This window comes from Temnothorax americanus, unplaced genomic scaffold (assembly GCF_048541705.1).
Source record: "Temnothorax americanus isolate GAGA-0224 unplaced genomic scaffold, ASM4854170v1 Scaffold14, whole genome shotgun sequence".
Classification (NCBI taxonomy): Eukaryota; Metazoa; Arthropoda; class Insecta; order Hymenoptera; family Formicidae; genus Temnothorax; species Temnothorax americanus.
The window spans coordinates 3,247,920-3,265,172 of NW_027509275.1; the positions used below are offsets into that span (position 1 = coordinate 3,247,920).

Below are 17,253 nucleotides of genomic sequence, written 5' to 3' on the forward strand. Positions count from 1 at the left end.
TTTGTTCCAATTATTTCACTATTTTTATAAAAATACCATCGATTAGTAATATTTGAGAAAGACAGCTTTTTTTATGATTATTACGTTATTTATTTATTTTTCAATTACTTTTTTTATACCTATACTGCTCTACGAAATACGCGTCGGTTGCATTGATTCCCAAAATTTTATCGGGCAGCCTAAAGTATCGCGAGGGCAAGGAGGGGAAGTGCTGTTTCAGCGTTTCGCTTGAGGAGGTGAAATTCCTGGTCACGACCCTGGCGGTGTCGGTGTGTGCAACGGCGCGGCTCCACGCCGGTGTGTGCAGCGCGTCGGCAAGGGTGCACGTACCCACACTCGTGCGCTGCACACGTAGACCGGCTTGCACCGATGCAGTCCACACCGCTACACTCTGACCCAGGTCGGTCGGCCTCCGATCAATAGCTGGGAGCCAGCGAGAGCTCGCAGCCGGCGGCGCGCTGAGCTTTTCAGTATCGCCGAACGAAACTCAATTGCGATCCCTGTGTGCGCGACGACTATCATTGTAAACGATAAGTCGGCCGTCCCTCCCTTGCCCCTCCCCCTCTCCCCTTACCGTTCACCACACGCTCGTTACCTTTCCGAATTCGCCCTCCCTCCCCGGTAAGTACCGGAAATTAAAAGTTCCTGGAGGGAGGAGAGTCGTCGACATCGCTTTCCCGAGGAGTTCTCAAGCGACTTCTGACGAAGAGAGAGGTGGTGTGCCTCTCTTTATCATTATCTTCTTTTCTTCCTCTTCTACAGTCGCATTTTGTCTCGCGCTCACTGTCCGGTCTCTACTGTTTCTCCCGCTATTCCATTTTTAGCTTTCGATGCAGATTGCTTTCGTCTACCTTATTCTAAGCGATGAAAATTGACTCCCTTATCTGACAAATCTATTAAATTTCATATTGTCGCTGGAGCAATTTCGTCCTTATTCCAATTTCGGCTCCCGTCGTTGCGATACTCGATAAAATGGACAGGTTGGAAGCATCGATTTTATAATGGCGAAGGCGCTGTTAGATATCGAGAAGATATTTAAATGATATTCAAACGCGACGGACGCGGCATCATGCGCATCGCTAATGAGGCCAACAGAGGCAGGAGGGGCCGAATACTGTGTCACAGTGTTCGCTTTATCCGGTTACCTATATTATCAAGTCCTTGGGGGTCCTAAACATTATCCTGAAACATTATCGATTGCGCGAGCCAACGAATTTGAGCTTTGTTGAAGAACTGAAATCACGCAAAGTGATTTATACCAATGTTGATACGCTCCCTGGAAATAGAACTGACAATTTCTTCCCCGCGGCTGACTATATTTATAATCATCGATTAGATAGTTTATGTGAAAGCATGCCAATTTTACAGACTAACACTCCCAGAGAAATAATAAAATTTCTTTTTCTTTTCACGGATACTATTCACCGATAGCATCTATCTTCTTGAAGTTTCGAAGTTATTTAAACGTTTTTATTTCTATAGAAGCTAACAGAGTTTCGTGTAAAGAGAGCTTCCATGTGTACAGAGTCCATTTCCTTTCTCTCTATCCAACTTTTATTTAATTTTGTGTGAAGCAGACTTTCATGTATATAAAATCCAAATCTTTATCCCTCCAACTTTTGTTTAATTTATAAATAATAATGTATTTTTCATTTTCTTAATATTTTTCATTTATTTTTTTTTTTTTTTACGTAATTCAACATTTCGTCGGCAATGCAAACTACTGGGCATAATGTTAGCATACTTTTAGAAATACTTTTAGAAGTAGGTACTTTTAGAAGAAAAGATATATTCGTTCATCCAACATCTGAAGCTTTCATTTTTTTTCCACTCGCCTAGATTCGCGCGTTTAAATCCAGCGCGGCGCGAGTTCAATCTTATTTACATTTGTCAACGTCCCGGCAGCGTTATTCCGCTGCACCCCGCGATTTATGGAGCCACTCAGCCCGGTCGATTCATTTTGCGCGCAACCGACTCTGAGCCGCGAGAGGAAGAAGTTCGCGGACAGGACAGGTAACGGAGTAAATTTTCACGGTCCTGGAAAGTTTATAAATCCCTTGTGCATACTGTGCCGTCTGGGCGGAATCCCGTAGCTTCTATAGGCGAAATCCTCCTTCAACGTGATCTTGTTTTCTCGCGCGGCGGCTTCCTTTTGTTACGCTCTCGCCCGCTCTTTCTTCTCTCCGTCGCGTCGCTCGTCGTTGCTGCCGCATTTTTCACGCGAGTTCCGACAGCATACGTGGATCGTAAGTGGATCTCACACTTTCTCATGCGGAGGCTTCTCGACGAGCTGCCTGCAATCAGAAACGTTCCAAGGATTGTCAGTGATTTATTATTTTATTTGTCGTGCGCTTATTGTAACGCGCGTTCGCTGTATTCGTTCGAAATCGTTCGAAGTCACTTTCAAAGCGGGCATAAAGATCGCGGGAATTGAAGTACTGGCTGCAAGTAACTCAAGGTTACTTCTACACGCACGTTTTACGATTTGTTTGCCGTGCTTATCTCGATAGGCGCGGGCATTAAGTGCAATAGATGAATGCTGGCTGCGTGCATCTCCATTCTACTACGATAGTGATCCCATATAATAAAATGTTTTTAATTTGCGATATCTTCTAAGTAATCTGCATGATATACTCTTTATCATAATAATATTTAAAAATTACTTTAAATTATAATTTATAATAATGTAATTATATGATTACTATATTTCGTGATTCTTAAATTTTTTGAATGTTTTTGCAATACATCAAAGTTTTATTTTTGATTATTTCTCTCGCAGGAAATTCCGCGCTGTATGGAATATTCTGTCATGTTTTTCCATTTTGACGCCAATAATTTTCAAGATTTCTGACGTGGCTCACCGTTCTCATTACCTTCGCCTGATGAAATCCCATTTGTACCGAAACAGGGCAATGCTGAATGCATATACGTAGGAGGGGTATTACAGTAATAAGTTTTAGCACATACGTACAGGCGAGCGCATTTTGCACATTTAGCATTCGTAATGTGTCTTAATGGCACTGATTTATTAAATAATCTCCTACTGCAGTGTTAAAGGAGGATACCTGGATAAGAAGTCTTTTACTTTACCTAATTTACTATCCTTAATTTAACGCTACAAATACTTCTGCGCAAATTGCAGCCGCACATAAATTTTCTAAGTTTTGTTGAGTCTCCCCCCAGAAGATATCTACGATGATAATAAGTTCACGAATGTATAATTCTTATTAAGTTAACGGATTTACGTTAAGTAAGTGTTAAACACATTGAGATCTCCTTTTGTTAATTAAACAATACCAGATTTTAACAATACCAATCTAACTTTTTTTTTTCTATTGTGTTATGAAGAAATAGCTTAAAAAATGTTACAGGTAGGGATAAGAATGTTTGCTGATCTTGCAGTGATTTCTGATTCAATCATTTTTTGAGTGTATTAAACTTGATTTATTGATGTGAAATGATATCTTTATGTGGCATATATATATGTAAACGAAGATTGCTCTTGAAACAAGATTTTTGTTCGCTTATTGATTTCCGATTGTATACGAGAATAGAAATACGGTTGTTAAATCGCTCGGATTCGCGAAAGTATACACCGCGACGGCGGCCGTTATAATTAAGCACCGCTTTAGACCGCTTGCCGTGCACCTTTTAATTGAAAGACGTTTCAGGGGAAACCCATTATCCGAATATATTGTGCAGTTTGTTAATTATAGCCTCGCAGTTTTATTACTAAAGTCAAAATTAACTTTGAGATAACTTTAGCATTCATATTGTTATATAGAAATATATTGTTTAATCTCGCATGTTACAATTTTTCACGAATCAAATATTTAAAATATAAAACAAGTATATTAAATATGCAATTACATATAAATTTAATTAAAAATAAATTATTGATTTTTAAATAATTAAAATTTAGGGCAATTCTCCGCAACATATTTCATGTTACATATCCTTAAAGTTCTTTTATATATCTCAATAATTCGCAATAAATCGTAAAATTGTAATATCTATCGATGTGTGATAAAGATTGTGTAAGAACAACCTTGGAATCGAATAAATAAAAATGACGTGACTTCGAAAAGATTCGCTGATCCGGAAAGTTTGCAAGAACCGTAATAACGTAGACATACATTCGCATACGTACGTCGAAAATTACATTGCCCTCGATTCACGAAATCGCTTCATTAAGAATAGAGGCACGGCGTTTCGTATCCGGAATGCATCTCGGAAATTGTACACGGACACGTTCCGCATCGACATCTCGGAATGGGTTTCCTCCCTGTCATCTCAGAAAAATTAACCAATTTCCTAAGTCTTTTGTGGAACACTGAATAGTCGCGGCAACACAATGCAACCTCAGTCGATTCAACGACGTAACTAGCATCGATATTTCCATTGATGCATGTCTTCCCAATTACCGATACTGTGAGACAATGACGATAATGATTGCGGGCAGCAATTAATTTGTTACAATTGTGCGATTATCAATGTCTCTCTCTTCCCGAGGCTGCACGAACATGCGTAAATAAGCGGTCTGGAAAATAAAATTATAGTATTTCAGAAAATCTTCAGAACTACAAAACAATAGAGATCCAATTACTTTTAACAATTGATAAAAATATAAATGGATACGACGAATAATTTTGAGCAAAGATGTGACCGTCGTTTTTATATAATTTTCATTGTTAAAAGTATTTTTTAAATAAAAGCTAATATTAAAAGTGTTATTTTTATTTATTTTTGTCTAAAATATCTGCATTATTTGAGACACGAATGATTTACTTTAAATTTTTTTTATCGACATGACACTCGATTTTTAGAATCGAAACATTTTTTCCTTATCGAGAAAGCTCGATTTTATTTAAGACTCTCCGTTGGGAGCTACGATTTATCGACAGAATTCCGATACTCGCACGTGTGAGTTACGAATGTGGAAAAGATGAACTGTCTTCGTCCTCGGCGTCGAAAGGAGAGTCGATTTATCGCTCCTTTCGCATTCGTAAATCAGGTAGAACACATCTCTTCCGGTAGCACGTGAGACAGAGAGTGTCTCGTTTATATACCTCTTAAGTCGAAGAAAAAAATATATAGCCACTCTCTTTCATTTTCTATTCCTAGAAGACCTATAATTTTTGCGTGCTAGCTTTGCGTGATTTTAACGTCCAAATGCGTACGTCATAAAAAAATTGCATATGAAAAATAACAATATTCGATGTAAATCACGAAAACTCTATTTTATGAGTTAGTTTACGTATGAGATGACAGATAATATATATGTGGTTTTATAAAAAAGAAATACAAAGATAGGCTATATATATATATAAAGAAGAAAAAATAAAACCGTTAATTTCATTGATTATTAGAATGACTTTAAAAGAAGAGCATAATTCTTCACAAAATTTTAATGACATGTTGAAATATTCATATTATATAATACATGCATATTTATATAACAATTTTGTTAAAATAATATTGGACATTTGCACGTATGATTAAAATTTGTATGTTTTTAAGATGGGAATTTTTATAAAAGCGTATTTTTGTCTCTGGAAGCTAATTTTTGCCGTCGCAATCGATAATCACGTTTATATTTTATGAGTTTTTTTTGTCACGTACGCATATGTGGGAAAATATTATAAGCTAAAATATTCTATGCGTTGCTTGACCTATTTCACGATCACGATCATCGCGAAACGCAATGCACAGCATCACAATATGCAAGTGCGCTAGGAATTTGTAAAGGATTTCAGAATTTAACAACAATGAGCCATATGTTCCTCGAACAACGTCATACGATAAATCTCGGAAAAATAAGCGATGTGCGCGGTAATATTAATGTTAATATAACTATGCTGTACTAATATAACTAATATTAGCACAAGTTATATATGCTAATATAATTAATTATGTTACGTAACTTCCAGTTGTCTAAACTCTAGTAACAAATGATGTTGAGTAAACGTTGATCAAACTAAAATAATAGCATATATTATACGCGTATATATAAAACATTTTTACAGTTTTTATGAACTAATGTTACTAATGGAAAGACATTAGCGCTTGGTATTAATGTAAATAATTATATTTGCTTTTCGTCAAATTATTTCTTGCATAAAGCTACTTGTGTTATAGGTATTTGACACAAATGACCCAATCTGAATTAAAATATGCCTTAATTAAGCTCTTAAAAAATAAAAAAAAACCAGCATTTATACAATATCTCTTGATAATAAATATAAAATTTCAAACAGCGTACTATTGACGTTAATTATAATATGCAAAGTATATAATATCCACAACACAGAGATTAAACGTTCGATTTTTACGAGATTAATATATACAGTATATACGAGATTGACTGGCGTATGCGCGAAACGCGTAAACTCGTGATAGAACTTTCGTCTGCCGGTTTAACCTAATTTTTGTCTAGACACATTCCGCGATTAATCAAGGCAAATGGACGTGAGCGCGAGCGGGGAAGTTGTAGCGAAGGGACGCACGAATGCTTGTGCCCGAGGCCGCGAGTATTCGTCTCCGGACGGCGGCACGAAGCATCCTCGCTAGAATGCAAATGATCAATTAACCAGTTGTAAATCACTACAGCGTGCCCGGTGGGGGTTTTATCTAGCCCCGCTGTCGGTACCCTGCCGGTCTAATGGCCGGCGGAGCCGGCACCGGGCTCTTCCATCCTATTTTCATATGCTCTCCACGATCTGGCTATATGAAATGCTCCAAAAATGAGCAAAAACGAACACGGCTGAAAATGGAAGGAAAATTTTTTTTTCATTTTGTTCTATTACGATGATCCTCGCCCCAAATAAGACCTTTTTTGTTGGTTGATTTATTCTTAGTCAGCAATTTAAAGCATATTTTGCTATATTTTAATTCGATGCCAATTTTTTTGTCTCGTACCCATATATTTCTCTATTATATTCATATATTAATATCGATTCTGAGCGAGTTACCATGTGTTTCGATGGAAAGCAGCTTGATTCGCGCTTGAGAGAGCTCTATTCCTCAAAATAAACCTTGTTCCATCGAGCGAAGTTTTGTATAGTGTATCATACCACTTCATATATAATAATAGTGGCACTGTTACTATTATTAGACTGATAATATATTTATTACATCATGTAGTAAATTGTCCTGTCTATTTGCTGTTATCCTTGCTCACCTCTTTTTGCCACCCCTCATCGACGATATTTGTTATCCAGGCCACGTTCGCCGGAGAACCTTTCGAAAGTTGAAGCTATGCCCATGGGGCGCACACGAAGGTATTAAGTAGCCTCCGGATTCCCCGGTTGCCTTCTCGTGATTAACATTTGGAACGGAAAAGATATTCTGAATTTTATATATATATATATATATATATATATAGTAATTGGAACTTGGTTCTGGACTAAAATATTACAGCAACGTATCGAGCTCCTGTGCCAATTGATAATAAGATACTGTCTCTTTATGTAAATTTTTTTAGATATGCTACAAACTGCGTTTATTGTGAGAGGATAGACATCACGACTTACGAATCAGGTCTTCTAAGACAGGATAGCGCGAATGTTATTTAAGTAAGAACCAGTAAACGAGAATGAATTATTCGTCGGTGGGTGTGTACTATTTTTCAAATCCGCGGTCACATGTTTTCCATGCGGTCTCGGCGATCATATTTATCTTGAAAATCCAATCTTGCCATGCCTTATATAAAATGAATGGTGTGTGGGTTCGGTTCACATAGCGGGCCCAATCAAAAGCTGGCGCTGTCACTGCAAAATGTGCGCAAGATACGTGGCCCGACGTACATGTAGCCCTGTGTCGTGCGGTATTCGGGTTATCCTCAATACCACGTGGAAGATAGCCGCAGAATCTCGCGGGAATTTAATTTACACTTGGCAGATGGATGGTGCTTCGCGTATAACAAATGCGGACCGCGGCCATTCTAGCCGAATGTGACAAATGTTCGTATTTACGGTTCGCATTTCGCTCATCGAATACTCTATTTGCATGCTTCTGCTAAATGTAACTTATATGTAATTATAGAAAACATTCTTTAGCAGCCTGTATCGATATGTTAATATAAAATACGTTCACGAAGAATTTAGTACTTGAATATATCTTAATACTGTTTTATATTGTGAATAAATGTTAGACCAATACATCATAAATAATTACAAGATGTTGTTCGATATAAAATGTATGTATTGTCCTAGATACATCTCATATGAGTCGACGCGAAACCGAGATCATGGCCAAGAAATTTAATGGACTAGAGGGAAAGACAGCCCACGATAGGGGTGGTGGTGCTGACAAAAGCTCTAATGACGCACGATAGTAACCTTCGTGAGGAGCGCGATACATATTCCGGTTGATATGCATATTTAGTACCGTTCTATAATTTTCTCCGTAGAAATTCACGGGGCACTCTGCCAAATCAGCGAAATTGAATCGGAAGAGAATTTTTAGGCGGAGCGCTTTATTACGTTATTATATTTAAGAATGTCGAGGTGGCTCTCTCGCACTCGCTCCGCATTTCCAGCTAAGTTGAAGGCAAACTCGCCTAATTAGAATATCGCGAGATCCGCGCGCATTTATTACACTCGTCATTATTCCCGGCCCTCTAACAAATAATGCTTAACACAAATACTACGCCACGACGCACAATATTTCTGAACATATAAAGTATTTAATTTGATTTAATTTAACTAGACCATGCGAGATTATTCAATCGTTAACAATTATGATCTTTGCATCACCAAGATTTATAATCGTTAAGGCGATAAACAGCGATACAATTTGTGTCGTCAGTCAAATAATCATTTTACGTCTTGAATAAATGCACGCCTCGTTACTTTTGGTCTCTTAATATTGACTTGAAATTTTACCGGCGAGTGCCTCATAATTATGGCTAATCATGGGGGGCACTCGTACATATTCACCGCTGCCCATTATTTAATTCTTCAGATCGGTCAAATCGACCGCATGCACCGGTTCGATTTGCATTATTGTACGTTAGGTCGCGTGTCGCTGGCGCTCTTGGCTACCTACTTACCGCGCCTTTGGGTGTTGAATTTTTTATTTTTTCGCGCGGACGCTGGCTTTCTTCTTTTATGTCCTCAAGTAGCTTGAATTGCTGATAAGCATCGCATGCTGTGGTACGAATATTTATAGAAGCGAATTTTGCATTCGTATTCTGATTATACCCATCGTGCGGGCCCGCCAAGTGCCGATTGTTGCGTGCTACGTCGCGTCGGCGCGTGTGTGTAAGTACGTTTAGTTTAAAGGAGGATGAAGGAGGAAAAATGGAGGGTGGGAAGACGGGGATTACAGGGGCCCAATATCGTAATACGCGACATCAAAAGTCCTCGTGGTAATTGCATTTCTTAACGTCAGTACCGGTGGCGTTACTTCCTCCTCTAATAATGCCGTACTATCGCGCCGGCCGTCCGCTTAAAATTACGTCGAGCGGTTCCTCGCGGCGAAAATCAATAATGAACCGTAATAAACGGCGCTGTTATTGTTAGAGGCGTGTAAATGCGAATGACGCAACATGCACATTTCGCGTCTCTTGCCGTGCTACGCGCGCGATGTAAGGTATACGGATAAGACATCCGACCCGAAGACAGTTCCTCCATTTTTCATACGCCAAGTACGTCGAGCGCGTATGTGTCGCTGCTGAATTATTCATTACGTTAAGTATTTTTGGTCCTGATAGTTAGAACTCGAGATTAAGAATAATTATTTTGCCGTTTGACTTGTTGATTATGTCACGTCGGACAAAGGTAAAGGTATAGGATCTTATTCTGTCCGTGTTTGCATCTTACTATTTTCTTTTTACATATTTCAACAAGGTAACATAATCGACAAACAGTTTCTTAACTGTTTTATAATTAAATTTCCACTTATTCAAAAATTATTTGATAGATTGGAAGTGTCTGTGAATAATGTCTATGTTGCTACGAATAATACGTTCTCTTTTAAATTATATTATAAAGATATTACTAGACCGCGTTCTTTTGAGAAACATAATTTTCAGTGCCTGTGTAAATATATCACAGAAATCGTCGTTCAACGTGTTTGCGACTATCTATGATTCCATTTCTCCGAAGATGAAAGCACAGTCTGGAAGATAGATCGGAGATACGTCAGCGCGACTTTCGGACTGAAGCCAAATCTACAGAGAAAGGCATATGTCAGCGGAATATATCTAAAATGCATTCCGTACGGGTTTTATAACAAGTCTGTTTTGGTTTAGTGTTTCTCTCTTTGCGCGGTTTATTTTTACTTTAATATTCGACGTGTGTTGAAATAAAATATCAACAAATAAAATTTAATCGGATGACTGAATTAAATGCACATGATGTTACAACACGTCAATGATATATAGCATGTATGAGATATTGGAATTATATGCTTTGTAAGTAAATGCAGCCTATTCCTTTATTTTCAGGAAATCGCCGCCATCCTGATAAGTTTTCAGAGGCACGCCGAATGGCAAAGTCGGGAGGTGAAAGTACGACCACGAAGTGGTTCAATGTTACTGTACTCGAGGAAGAAAGTACGCTACCGGCGGGACGGTTATTGCTGGAAGAAAAGAAAAGATGGGAAGACTACACGGGAAGATCACATGAAACTGAAGGTAACAAAAAAGCAAACAGAAGTTATCGAGTATTCAAAACGTTTGCAACTAGTAGTTGCAACCTATTCTAAAATTCATTAAATTTTCATCACTAAAGTTTACGAAAGAAATTGCGTGAATTGAATGAATCATTACATCAATCTAATTACAGGTTCAGGGAGTCGAGTGCATCTACGGCTGTTACGTGCACTCGGCGATCCTTCCGACGTTTCATCGCCGGTGTTACTGGCTACTGCAGAATCCAGACGTTGTTCTCGTTCATTATCTGAACGTCCCTTATCCGGACGGTGATGCGAAGCTGGCGGCCCTGCCACCTTGCCTCGCGCTGCCGCCAGACAAGAAGGAGTGGACGCGAGACGAGCTAGCGTCACAATTAAGGCCCATGTTTCTCGGTGGAGATGACGATCCGAATAATCCTCATCTCACTCAGCACTCGAACCATCCCGTCGACATGATAGTCTCTCAACTGCTCGATAGGCAGAGGGCATCCTCCACTTCCTCTACCAGCAGCACTCAACTCGCACCTAGGAGACTTACGCCCGACAATCAGGTATTGTGTTACACTTGAAATCTCACAATACTCTGGAATTTCTTAACAATTATTTAAAATGATAAAAAGATTACTTATCGCAATAATTAAGAATCTTATTTTTGTGACAATCTTTTCTAAAATTATTATTTTACGTGATCGCATAGTCAAATCAATTTTAGCTATATCTAACCGCTTGAAATAGGTCACTTCGACAACGGGAGGTCAACAACAATCGACGACCGCGGCTCCGGCTCCCCGCGTATATTCAAGACATTCCCATTCCACTCAGAGTCAACAGCCGGCTCCTCTAGTTTTAAGTTTGCAACAAATTCAAGGCGGTGGTGGTCTCCTGATACTTAACAGTCAACCATATCATCATCAGCAGCAACAGCAGCAGCAACAGCAGCAACAACAGCAGCAGCAGTCGCAACAGCCACAGCAGCCGCAGCAACAGCAGCAGCAGCAGCAGGTGGAAATGCAACAGGTCACAGAGCAACAAATTGTACCGCAGACCAGCGTCGATCGAGAACAGCAAACGCAGCAAGAAATCGACGCGCAAGAGAGTATGGACAGGTCTGCTGTGCAATCTCTGCCGATGGGCGGTTCCGGCTCCGAGGTAACCGATTTTGCAGAGACTCTGGATCTGAGTCAGGAAGACATTCAGAGGACACTGTCGGCCAACATGGTGCCCCCGTCGCCGTCGCCTTCGCCGGCAGACAACAACATGATCAATCCGATGGACTTTATCGACTCGTCGGACGACGTGCTGGTTAATCTGGACGCGTTCGACGTGTTCGGTGATTTGCCGGAGCTGCATGACTTCGAGGCCGAGCAGACGAAGCACGAGGAACAGCGAGGTGGTCCCGAGAACGACGTCGGATGTCATCCTGGTACAACCGTCCATATTGCAGAATATAGTCCTGAGTGGAGTTACACCGAGGGTGGTGTAAAGGTGTGAATAAAATATTTATAGCTGATTTTCTTCTTATGGATTAGCTGATTATTATGTAAATATATCTGAAATAAACGCTATTTCAGGTATTAGTTGCTGGTCCATGGACCGGCGGTAGTAGTTCCCAGTCGTATTCGGTACTTTTCGACGCGGAACCGGTCGAGGCGTGTCTTGTGCAACCAGGTGTACTGCGTTGTCGATGTCCCGCACACGCACCAGGAATAGCGTCCCTTCAGGTGGCCTGTGACGGTTTCGTCGTGTCCGATAGCGTTGCCTTCGAATATCGTAGAGCGCCGACGAGCGAACCTAGCCCAGAGAAAGCTCTGTTGGACCGTCTTGCCGACGTTGAAGCCCGTCTGCAGGGCCCCGGTCCGCCATCTCCCGCAGCTCATCTGGAAGAGCGACTGGTTGCTTATTGCCAGGTACTTCAAGAACTCGATATTTCGATATTAATCATTGAAATCTTAGCTGCGATAATTATAGTTTAATTAGTAAATTATAGCGTAAGTAAAGTTTCATTGTCTTGGATAATTAATTGCAGGATGCTGTTGTCCGTCCTTGGCGAACTGGAGCGGAACCTCTTCAATCCGGTGGGCCTACCCTCTTGCACCTGGCGGCCGGATTGGGGTACTCCAGGTTAGCCTGTGCACTTCTTCACTGGAGAGCAGAAAATCCTAGCAGTGTTTTGGACGCCGAGGTTGATGCTCTTCGGCAAGATAGCGCCGGCCTTACGCCACTTGCTTGGGCTTGTGCCGCAGGGCACGCCGACACCGCCAGGATTCTTTACAGGTTTGTGAAAATATTCTTATTGGAGCAACATTTTGTTTAATATATAATGAACAACTGTGTCCATAAAGTTACGACAAATTTACACACCTTCGCCTTTCGTGTAGCTCACAATCTCTTCTCATACCACAAATATATTGATTTTGAATTGATTTAATCTTTAATAAGTATTTGTTGTTAACTCTGCCTCCGTAGATGGAATGCTATGGCACTACGCGTGAGGGACTGTCAGAATAGAACGGCGACCGAGCTGGCCGCGGAGAACGGTCACACGGCGATCGCCGAAGAACTGAATCAGCTCGAAACCCGAAGGCAAGACGAGAGGCTTTTCTTGCGACCCGCCAGCCCTAGCCCTAGGCGGCCATCTCAAGACAGCGGCCTCGATCTGGCGTTGTGTTAGTCTCGTTTGCTATTATATACTGCCCTCTCTTCCGTATACACGCACACACATTCACGTATCTGACACACACGTATAGTCATCCCCCTTGCTGATTAGCCTCCTCAGCGCCATTATACTTTCCCTCGTCCAGTTTATAAAGACCGTAGAGTCATAAAAAGGCCGTAAGTCATGCGAGCGTAATAAATTAGGCAACGTATATAGCATTAAGTGGGGTTTATCGAAAAATACACAGGTGGCTCACCGCTGCTGGACAACATGGAATTGTTGCAAGAAGATGAGTCGTCGTTAGGCCTCAGCGAACAGGGAATGGAGAGCGCTCCGACCTCTCAGGAGTCCGTAGGTCCGTACCTTCCTCGTTTCCTCTTCTATTTGTCTGTCTGTCTGCCTGTCTGTCTGTAAAAACTATCCGTAATTCTCTGTCTGTTTTCTGTGACACACTACCGATAGAAATGGATCGGCCTAGACGTATTACCACAATCACGTGGACTGCGAATTCCGTAGAGATCCTAGTTATCCCAGCTAAAACTGCGTTCGCCTCCCTTGTTCGCAGACATACACGACATACACACACTGCCCTCTTACACGTAAACAGACACACATACACGCGTACAGCAAGACTGTTCTCTTTCTCTCTCTATCTCTCTCTGTGTGCGTACGAGACGACCGGACTCGATCAGCGACTCCGTCTTCTCTAACTCCTCTGAACTCTTGCAGCTTGAACAATATTGGTGTTGCTTGGCCTTCGTAACCGGTGTTGGATGAATTGCTGTGTAATGTTTAAATTTTCTTAGCCACTATCTACTGTCAACTATCGAGGCCTCTTCTTAAGCAACGTCTGTATACAAAATTTCAACGAAAATATAACGATGACTTAAATATCATCTGGACAGACACGCGATCTGCCCAGTCGATGTGGAGGTATCGCAGCTGGCTATCATCTTATGAAACGAGTAGGAAAGCGCTACGTTCACCAGTGACTTGTCTGATTCTCCGTGTTGTCAATTTGTGTCATAGCGGCGCACTTGGTGTTAAACATTTTACCCGACATTGTGGCAGCATCTCGATGCATCGTAGAACACATTCACGGCTTTTAAACTTCGGTGTTGTGATCGATGTGATTTCGGCGGTCTGCCACCACGAGCTTTTCGAATTTGGCTAGGGTGGTGATTCCTTTTTATAGGGGAAGAAGACGCGAGGGTGCTGACATTGGCAGAGCAAATTATAGCGGCGCTACCGGAAAGAATCAAAAGGGCGGAGGGTGATTCTTCGTCTTCTTCCTCGCCACTACCACCCACGGCGCCTCTGTCACCCTTGGAGGACTCTCTCATGGAACAAATGGTAAGAGGGTATCACGCTCACTATTATAATTGATAATCAGACCGTTGCGAGAGTCTCGTAGAATCCTTTATCTTAATCTCTACTAAAATCCAAAATGGATTAAATTATAGATAAGAAATTGCGAATGATTAATTGGAACGTTGAAACTTCCCTGAGTACGACATAATTTTCTGGCGGATACAATCGCAGAAATAGCAAACATTAGCAGTTCGGTCTTGAATCATAATTAGGAGTAAAACTTTGGACCAAGCCGGATTGCAGTTCCGACAAATGGAACTTTGGAGTTCCTGGGTTTTCCATTATAAAGCTCTATTTACATGCTAATCGTCTTGCTTGTAGCCTCTCGACTCCGGGGAACTGTTCGACTCCTATCGCGACTGCAACGGCGGCGCCGCTTCAGTCTCGGACGCCGACGCCGACGCCAGTCCTTCAAGTCCCTCCAGCAGTTGCCTGACGCCGGACTCGCCGTCCCCGCCGCCTACTACCGTCGATTTCTGCGAGTTTCTGCAGCTGCAGCTGCAGCTCGATGGCAATGGTAACGCTCACAGCGGTCAGTACTACTCGTCGAACGGCGGCGAACGCAAATTGAACGGCATGATCGGTTCCGGGGCCATGACGGCGGTTGGCATCGTAAACGGCGACGGTAATGAAGCGGATTTGAGCAGACTGACGCTGTCCGATCGCGAGCAGAGAGAGCTCTACCACGCCGCCAGGATGATTCAGAAGGCGTACAGGAATTACAAGGGTCGTCAGAGGCAAGAGGAAGCTGAGAGGCACGCCGCCGTTCTGATTCAACAGTACTATCGTCGTCACAAACAGTACGCTTATCACAGGTAACTTGTCTATCGCTTTGCATTAGTTTTATCAACAGATCTTTTATATTTATTCCTACGTTCAGTTTCATTATTGTTGTACATCGTACCTTTCCATATTTAGATTCAGAATGGCCCGTTTCACGAGTTTCGACGTTTCTCCTTCCTTTTGTCGTAACATTTCGCATGCTATCGAACTTCCTCCAACTTCGAAAGTCTTAAGAACGGAAAATGAATCACTTACTGTCGGACTACAATGGTACTAACTACTGTACGCGACGCATGCGACGTCTTTAGATACAGATCGCCCGAGTTTATGTGGGCACGTGTTATCAGGTTGAACTCAAGGTTGTTAAGTATGACAGATTATTATCTTGCATCGCGCAGACATCGCCAAATTGCTTCGAACTTAGAAAGTTAAATTTCCATCGATGTTCCGCTGGTGGAGGAGGTTGCGGCGGGGCACGTCTTAATAAGGAACAATTAATAACCGGGGGACAAGACGTACCATTGTGGGCCGACTTAACGACCTCCGACTGAATTAGGCTGATACCACCAAAGTTCGACCCGTGTACCTCTCTCGAGGCGAACTTTTAATTGGCATCGTAAATAATTCGGAAACTTTGCGGATTTCCCTGCCTTCGTTACGGTGGCCTGAATACAGAATTAAGTTGGCATTAAATTAATACGACTTTTGCGTTGTAGCTGGAGATCGGTATTCCGCCATTCCTTCTTCCCGCATTCACCGAGTTATATACGTAGCGATTTGAACTTTCCATTGTAATGCCTCCGAAATTAGTGATAATCCGACCATATATTATCATTGTAGAATCTTCGCGAAAACTCAAGTTGCGGGAAGTAATGAAAGATATCAGGCGTGCGGCCAATCCCGGCTATCATTTTTCATTTATGCAGAACGAAGATTGGAATACATTAATTTAATGACAGAATTTCAATTCTTTTTTTCATGTGTGTGTGTGTGTGTGTGTGAGAACCATTTCTTTTTATATTTCCCCGTTTTATGTCGTTCTCCAATCCTTTTATACGTTAGTAATTACTCTAAAGTTTAGAGCAAGTCGTCTTGCGTTCTATGGTTCCATTGTTGAATTATATTCTAGAATACTTGAACTTTAAAAGCCCGTATCCTCTACCGCAGGCAAGCCACGAAGGCAGCGCTGGTGATCCAGAACAACTATCGAAATTATCGTGCGCGGCCGGGCTCGGCTAGCGCGAGGCAGCAGGCAATTCATCAGCAGGCGGCAGCGAGGACGATCCAGCAGTTCATGCGGCAATCTAAAATCAAGTTAGTATCCCCGTATGTATGTGTGTGTGCGCGCGTGTGTGTATACAGTGCTGCATTTCTTGTTGCAACGATGTGCACGCACATTAGTTAACGTGGTAGAGACTTCTTGTTAGCACACAAAAGGCTTTTTATCGTATTGAAAAACAAAAAAGACAAACTGTAAAAGTTCTAAAGTCTCCCTCTTCTGTGTGTCACTAATGCAGCTTGTGGGACGATTCACGACCGGTAAGTAAAGATCTTTTAATAGGGCGATTGTTTCGGCAAAACAGTGCTTGTTTGTATCTCTCTTTCTCTCTCTCTCTCTCGTTCCTGTCTCATCTGTGCCGGAGGGAATTAACGCTTTTGTTGTCTCTATCTTTCTCCTTTCCTTCTCCCCCTTTCCCTCTCCCCTTCCCCTCTCGATCTGCACCCTGTTTCATGACACAAATTAACGAGTTGACACGTCTATATACCGGAAACTATATACGTGCCTCACACATTTGACGATGCTT

The 17,253-nt window shown here is 41.6% G+C and overlaps 1 protein-coding gene across 5 annotated transcripts in view; it reads left to right on the forward strand.

Annotated features, from left to right (window-relative positions):
• Camta (Calmodulin-binding transcription activator) overlaps positions 1 to 17,253 on the forward strand; it is a 49,278-nt gene that overhangs the window by 25,545 nt on the left and 6,480 nt on the right. For 3 of the 5 annotated variants that reach the window (XM_077401173.1, XM_077401172.1, XM_077401177.1), the window contains 10 exons: positions 10,451 to 10,639; positions 10,791 to 11,189; positions 11,374 to 12,123; positions 12,210 to 12,545; positions 12,665 to 12,912; positions 13,105 to 13,304; positions 13,542 to 13,649; positions 14,490 to 14,647; positions 14,987 to 15,480; positions 16,616 to 16,762. In XM_077401173.1, coding sequence (XP_077257299.1) covers positions 10,451 to 10,639; positions 10,791 to 11,189; positions 11,374 to 12,123; positions 12,210 to 12,545; positions 12,665 to 12,912; positions 13,105 to 13,304; positions 13,542 to 13,649; positions 14,490 to 14,647; positions 14,987 to 15,480; positions 16,616 to 16,762 — 3,029 coding nt within the window. Of the gene's footprint in view, positions 1 to 10,450; positions 10,640 to 10,790; positions 11,190 to 11,373; positions 12,124 to 12,209; positions 12,546 to 12,664; positions 12,913 to 13,104; positions 13,305 to 13,541; positions 13,650 to 14,489; positions 14,648 to 14,986; positions 15,481 to 16,615; positions 16,763 to 16,965; positions 16,988 to 17,253 lie in introns of all 5 variants that reach the window. The other 2 variants (XM_077401174.1, XM_077401176.1) reach the window with 2 other exon arrangements.